The following is a 7138-nucleotide window of genomic DNA, read 5'->3' as shown; positions in this document are numbered from 1 at the left end:
CACCACACCCACACACCACACCACCACACCACCCACCCACACACACCCCCCACCCCACCACACCCACCACACCACCACACCCACACACCCACACCACACCACCACACCCCCACCCCACCCACACACCACCCACCCACACCACACCCACCCACACCACACCCACACACCCACCACACCACCATACCTTGACCTGGCTGACAGCCTCCTGCGCCTGGGCCATGCGTGTTCGTTTAGATGGGTTCTTGTTAGACAGCAGCCGGGTGGAACCCAGGTAGTTAGCAGCAAAGATGATCCCATCGATCAGGTCCTCGGGCTCACACGGACCTGGGACTGGGAAATGAGAAATATTGATTTATTTACAGACAATAACCCGTGCCTCAGACCCAGACAGATTCATATTCACATTCAGATTCAGATTCAGATTCAGATTCACATTCACATTCACATTTACATTCAAATTCACATTCACATTCACATTCAGATTCAGATTCAGATTCACATTCACATTCACATTCAGATTCAGATTCAGATTCAAATTCACATTCACATTCAGATTCAGATTCAAATTCACATTCACATTCACATTCAGATTCAGATTCAGATTCAAATTCACATTCACATTCAGATTCATATTCACATTCACATTCACATTCACATTTACATTCAGATTCAGATTCAGATTCGCATTGAGATTCAGATTCAGATTCAGATTCAGATTCACATTCAAATTCACATTCACATTCAAATTCACATTCACATTCAGATTCAGATTCGCATTGAGATTCAGATTCAGATTCAGATTCAAATTCACATTCACATTCAAATTCACATTCAAATTCACATTCAATTCACATTCACATTCACATTCAGATTCAGATTCGCATTGAGATTCAGATTCAGATTCAGATTCAGATTCACATTCACATTCACACCATTTTATTGTCCCATTGCTTGAGCAATTTGGTTGCAGCACTATAAAAACATCAATATATGCACACACCAGAGACCAAGAAGAGCCATAAATGGTTATATAATAATCAAACGTCCATTACTCAGGTATGGAATCAAAGAACTATACAGAGAAAAAATATTTACCATCCACGAAGCTGGGGAACGAGGCATTGTTCTGTGTTGGTTCAGGCTGAGGTGTGCTGTTGCTGTCCTCCTGTAGGGCCTGGGGCTCTGGGCAGTGGGGCCTGCCAGGCTGCTGCTCTGAGACGTCGTGAGGCATCTGGAACAGACAGAGGGGAGATTTAACTAACATCTGGAACGGACAGAGGGGAGATTTAACTAACATCTGGAACGGACAGAGGGGAGATCTAACTAACATCTGGAACAGACAGAGGGGAGATCTAACTAACAACTGGAACAGACAGAGGGGAGATCTAACTAACAACTGGAACAGACAGAGGGGAGATCTAACTAACATCTGGAACAGACAGAGGGGAGATCTAAGATCTGGAACAGACAGGAGGGAGATCTAACTAACATCTGGTACAGACAGAGGGGAGATCTAACTAACATCTGGAACAGACAGAGGGGAGATCTAACTAACAACTGGAACAGACAGAGGGGAGATCTAACTAACATCTGGAACAGACAGAGGGGAGATCTAACATCTGGAACAGACAGAGGAGAGATCTAACTAACATCTGGAACAGACAGAAGGGAGATCTAACTAACACCTGGAACAGACAGAGGAGAGATCTAACTAACATCTGGAACAGACAGAGGAGAGATCTAACTAACATCTGGAACAGACAGAGGGGAGATCTAACATCTGGAACAGACAGAGGGGAGATCTAACATCTGGAACAGACAGAGGGGAGATCTAACTAACATCTGGAACAGACAGGAGGGAGATCTAACTAACATCTGGTACAGACAGAGGGGAGATCTAACTAACATCTGGAACAGACAGAGGGGAGATCTAACTAACATCTGGAACAGACAGAGGGGAGATCTAACATCTGGAACAGACAGAGGGGAGATCTAACTAACATCTGGAACAGACAGAGGGGAGATCTAACTAACATCTGGAACAGACAGAGGGGAGATCTAACATCTGGAACAGACAGAGGGGAGATCTAACTAACAACTGGAACAGACAGAGGGGAGATCTAACTAACATCTGGAACAGACAGAGGGGAGATCTAAGATCTGGAACAGACAGGAGGGAGATCTAACTAACATCTGGTACAGACAGAGGGGAGATCTAACTAACAACTGGAACAGACAGAGGGGAGATCTAACTAACATCTGGAACAGACAGAGGGGAGATCTAAGATCTGGAACAGACAGGAGGGAGATCTAACTAACATCTGGAACAGACAGAGGGGAGATCTAACTAACAACTGGAACAGACAGAGGGGAGATCTAACATCTGGAACAGACAGAGGGGAGATCTAACTAACATCTGGTACAGACAGAGGGGAGATCTAACTAACATCTGGAACAGACAGAGGGGAGATCTAACTAACAACTGGAACAGACAGAGGGGAGATCTAACATCTGGAACAGACAGAGGGGAGATCTAACTAACATCTGGAACAGACAGAGGGGAGATCTAACTAACACCTGGAACAGACAGAGGGGAGATCTAACATCTGGAACAGACAGAGGGGAGATCTAACTAACATCTGGAACAGACAGATGGGAGATCTAACTAACATCTGGAACAGACAGAGGGGAGATCTAACTAACTCCTGGAACAGACAGAGGGGAGATCTAACTTAACATCAGACAGAAACACGACCAGACTGCTGATGAGACTTAGCTATGTAGGTCAAATCTGGTGCAATGTTTGTTGTACATGGTCCCCGTCATGTAAACTAATAACATAAAACAAACCCTGCATCAGGCAGTTACCTGTTTGTGTGTCTGTGTCCGTGTCTGTCTGTCGTCTGGGGACTCCCTCTGTGGCTCTGTGTTGTGGTGTGAAGCTGGTAGAGCTGTTGATGTTGATGGTTTTATAGCCCTGGGATGTTTGTCCAGGCTGGATGAGGAGTCAGAAGTGGGCCTTGGGCTGGGGCTGGTGGTGCTGTCTCTGCGAGGTTGCTGGGTCTGGACCTGGGTCTGGGCCTGGACCTGGGTCTGGGTCTGGGTCTCCTGGAGGAGAGGAGAGGGAGGCTTGGCGCTCCGACTGGTGGTGATCTCTCTGCAATGCTGCTCGGTCTGTCGGGTGTGGGGAGTGTGGTCCTGTGTCTGGGCATTGTGGCTGGGAGGCGAGGTGGGCCTAGGGCTGTCAGAGATGGGCCTAGGGCTGTCAGAGATGGGCCTAGGGCTGTCAGAGATGGGCCTAGGGCTGTCAGAGGTGGGCCCAGGGCTGTCAGAGATGGGCCTAGGGCTGTCAGAGGTGGGCCCAGGGCTGTCAGAGATGGGCCTAGGGCTTTCAGAGATGGGCCTAGGGCTGTCAGAGATGGGCCTAGGGCTGTCAGAGGTGGGCCCAGGGCTGTCAGAGATGGGCCTAGGGCTGTCAGAGGTGGGCCTAGGGCTGTCAGAGGTGGGCCTAGGGCTGTCAGAGATGGGCCTAGGGCTGTCAGAGATGGGCCTAGGGCTGTCAGAGATGGGCCTAGGCCTGTCAGAGATGGGCCCAGGGCTGTCAGAGTTGGGCATAGGGCTGTCAGAGTTGGGCCTAGGGCTGTCAAAGTTGGGCCTAGGGCTGTCAGAGATGGGCCCAGGGCTGTCAGAGATGGGCCTAGGGCTGTCAGAGGTGGGCTTAGTGCTGTCAGAGGTGGGCCCAGGGCTGTCAGAGATGGGCCTAGGGCTGTCAGAGGTGGGCCTAGGGCTGTCAGAGTTGGGCCCAGGGCTGACGGGACTCTCTCCGTGGTGCTGCTTGGTCTGGGCCTGTGTTGGGTGGGTAGGTGCTTGTCTCTTGTGGGTCTGGGCCTGTGTCGGGTGGGTGGGTGCTTGTCTCTTGTGGGTCTGGGCCTGTGTCGGCTGGGCCTGTCGATACTGGGCCTGGATTTGGTGGGCCTGGATGTGCTGCATTTGGGCCGGGGTCTGTGGGGGGTGAGGGTGTGGTGTGTTGGGGCCAGATCTGGGTCTAGGCCTGATAGGACCTTCTCTGCAGTTCTGTGTCTTTGTCTGCTGGTTCTGTCGGACGTCGCTCTGGGCCTGTAGCTGGGGATTCTGGACCTGTTTCGGGACGGGATCGACCTCTGTCAGGTAGGTGTGGGTCTGGTAGGTTTGTTTCGGGCGGGCCTTGGCCTGCTGAGTGTGGGGTTGTGTCTGGTGAGGGTGTGGGGTGCTGGAGCTGGGCCCGGATCTAGGCCTGGGCCTAGGCCTTGGTGGTCTGGGCCTGAAGGCAGCCTCTCTGCAGTCCTGTGTCTCTGAGCTGCTGCTGCTACTCATGTATACCTTCATCTCAGACACTATCTGGTCAGCGTATTCCTCCCCGTCAGTCTCCCTCACGACCCTTCCTCCTTCCCTTCCACTCCTTCCTCCTCCCCTCTCACTCCTTCCTCCCCGTCCTCCTCCCTTCCCCTGTCTCTTCACCTCCTTATGGGCCCTTTGAGGGGCCTCACAAGTCCAATCCCTTCCCCCTCCACTTCCCCTATAGGGGGCCCTTTGTGTGGACTCTGAGACACACACTGAGATCTTACTGTCCTCATGGGTGTTACAGTTCCCTATAGAGAAGACCTCAACTTCCGCTCTATCATTGTCTTCTCTATCTCCCTTTCTCGTCCTCTCCTCCTTCCGCTGGTGACTGGAGGTTTGCTCCTGCACTCTGCAGACCTCACCGTCCTCCCTGTCTCGGTCACCCCTCTTTCCCCCTCTCATTCTCTCTCCCTCTCTCATCCTCTCCTCCTCCCTCTCTCCCTCCCTCATCTTCTCCCCCTCCCTCTCTCCTTCTCTCATCCTCTCCCCCTCCCTCTCTCCCTCTCTCATCCTCTCCCCATATTTCTCCTGGTGGCTGCTGGGTGTTTTCTCCTGCTCTCTGTCCTCAGTCTCTTCAGAATCCTCCTCTGTATATGTGGTCACATCCCGCTCTTCCTCTGTTTCCCCCATCTCATCTGGGAAATTCTTCTTTTTCTGCCCCTCCACCTCCTCCTCCCCCTTCTGCCCCTCCACCTCCTCCTGCCCCTCCTCCTCCTCCTCCCCCTTCTGCCCCTCTACCTCCTCCTCCCCCTTCTGCCCCACCACCTCCTTCTGCCCCTCCACCTCCTCCTCCCCCTTCTGCCCCTCCACCTCCTCCTGCCCCTCCACCTCCTCCTCCCCCTTCTGCCCCTCCACCACCTCCTGCCCCTCCACTTCCTCCACCTCCTCCTCGTGCACCTCCACCTTCCCTTTCTCCTCCTCGTCTCCAGCCTTGAGGGCATGACATGGATTGTCACTGACCTGATGCTCAGAAGAGCTACAGAGATTTGTATCTGTCTCTTGTCGTAGTCTTTCATTAAACATAACCATTTCCTCAGACTCAGGTCCGTACAGTGACCTGGTGTGTTTGCATTGTCCAGTGCTGCTCCCATCCCCCTCCAGGCTGTTCCCCTCCACATGGGTACCATCCTCACCTTCTACATAGGTGTCATCCTTGGGGCAATAGGTACCATCCTCACCTTCTACATAGGTGTCATCCTTGGGGCAATGGGTACCATCCTCACCTTCTACATAGGTGTCATCCTTGGGGCAATAGGTACCATCCTCACCTTCTACATAGGTGTCATACTTGGGGCAATGGGTACCATCCTCACCTTCTACATAGGTGTCATCCTTGGGGCAATAGGTACCATCCTCGCTTTCGGCGTAGGTTCCATCTTCGTGATCTATGTAAGTTCTGTCTTCACATTCCACGTAGGTTCTGTCTTGGTGTTCCACATAGGTTCTGTCTTGGTGTTCCACATAGGTTCTGTCTTGGTGTTCCACATAGATGCCATCCTCACTCTCTACATAGCTTCCATCCTGAGGCTCAGGACAGTGTTTGTAATACCTCACCTTCATACCCTGGTCTTCCACCTGTAGTACCTGATCAATGTCTTGCTCCACACCCTCCACGTCCGAACCCACGTTGTCATACTCTGAGCAGCTGTCCTCCTCCTCCTCCTCCTCCTCATCCTCCTCATCCTCCATGCTGTCAGGGAGGGCGGTGTCACCGGGCTGGTTCAGCGACAGCTCAGAGGAGACACTGGGTGTAGCAGGGACAGGAAGAGGTGAACTGGAGGGACTAATCATACACGGCTGGTTAAGACTGGCACTGGGGCTGGTTGGACTCTCTCTGCAATGCTGCTGGGGCTGTCGGGGTTGGGCCTGGGCCTGGGCATCTGGCTGCCGAGGGTAGCTCTGGGCCTGAGTCAGGTGACTGTGGTCTTGGTTTGAGTGGGCCTGTGTTGCACTACCAGGGACAGGGACAGGTGCTGCAGGCCCGGGGGTCCTGTCGTCATTGTTATTGTCCAGCTCTCCAATGCTGGTGCTCTGAGAGTGCTGAGGAAGGTCCTCACTATTCAGACTCCGAGGCCCATTATAAGGTTCTTCAGTTGGACCTTTGCTGCTCAGACTCTGGGGTCCTTCATCAGTAGGTTCCCCTGTGGATAAGGGGCCAGGGCAGGGCGGAGGGCCCTTACTCCTCAAACCTTGTGGTCTTTCTTTATGAGGTCCTTCATTATGAGGTCCTTCATTATGAGGTCCTTCATTATGAGGTCCTTCATTATGAGGTCCTTCATTATGAGGTCCTTCATTAGACTCTTCTGTGGATCCTATGGGATCAGGGCAGGACAGAGGGCTGGGCCCCAGGATTCTGGTGATCTTCTCTGGCTTCTTCCCATGAGCCATGGCTCAGGCTGGCCCATCAAATCCCCCACCACACTATCCTCAGTCCTAGAATAAGACCGCAATGAACCCATGGTCAAATTATTATCAGAATTGCATATCGGGTTTATAAGCTAAATCTATGCCTAGGATCGTTTATTGGTTCTATTTACATAGCTAGACCAAATAAGGGTGTGGGGAACGCATGCAATCCTCAAGTGGGCGAAATCAAATAGGTGTATTATTCTTAAACTGCGTCACTACACATCTGCGTTCAATAATACCCGCCAAAAAAAACACACATCTAAAATGCGAACAGTCCCTGTCCATGGTGCTGAACCCTACAACCGAGGTTTGACGCAATTTGTTGTCGGCCTTTTTTTGTTGTTGATCA

General features: G+C 51.8%; 2 protein-coding genes across 2 annotated transcripts in view; both read right to left on the bottom strand.

The window, feature by feature from the left end:
* Positions 1–4732, bottom strand: part of LOC115197709 (amyloid-beta A4 precursor protein-binding family A member 2-like) — a 14659-nt gene extending 9927 nt beyond the window's left edge. The window contains exons 1-3 of the mRNA XM_029759484.1: positions 2869–4732; positions 1096–1231; positions 185–330 (exon numbers count right to left, since the gene is read on the bottom strand). Coding sequence (XP_029615344.1) covers positions 185–330; positions 1096–1231; positions 2869–4365 — 1779 coding nt within the window. The 5' untranslated portion in view covers positions 4366–4732. The remainder of the gene's footprint in view (positions 1–184; positions 331–1095; positions 1232–2868) is intronic.
* Positions 4494–6576, bottom strand: LOC115196643 (spore wall protein 2-like). The gene is made up of 3 exons (XM_029757489.1): positions 5559–6576; positions 5239–5513; positions 4494–4580 (listed from the first exon to the last, which is right to left on the bottom strand). The coding sequence occupies exons 1-3, from the start codon at positions 6169–6171 to the stop codon at positions 4494–4496; spliced, it is 975 nt and encodes a 324-aa protein (XP_029613349.1). The 5' UTR covers positions 6172–6576.
* Between the last annotated feature and the right edge of the window lie 562 nt (positions 6577–7138).

This window comes from Salmo trutta, chromosome 7, assembly GCF_901001165.1.
Source record: "Salmo trutta chromosome 7, fSalTru1.1, whole genome shotgun sequence".
In the NCBI taxonomy this organism is placed as follows: Eukaryota; Metazoa; Chordata; class Actinopteri; order Salmoniformes; family Salmonidae; genus Salmo; species Salmo trutta.
This window is presented reverse-complemented; position numbering and strand designations above follow the sequence as displayed.

What these genes read in the sequence shown, in the direction of transcription:
- LOC115196643 (XM_029757489.1), bottom strand. Translation starts at nt 6,171, where the DNA reads ATGATTAGTCCCTCCAGTTCACCTCTTCCTGTCCCTGCTACACCCAGT. An exon ending in GGATGACACCTATGTAGAAG is followed by an intron (nt 5,514 to 5,558) that starts GTGAGGATGGTA and finishes CCTATGTAGAAG; the next exon opens with GTGAGGATGGTACCCATGTG. An exon ending in AGGAAGTGGAGGGGCAGGAG is followed by an intron (nt 4,581 to 5,238) that starts GTGGTGGAGGGG and finishes TGTGTGTCTCAG; the next exon opens with AGTCCACACAAAGGGCCCCC.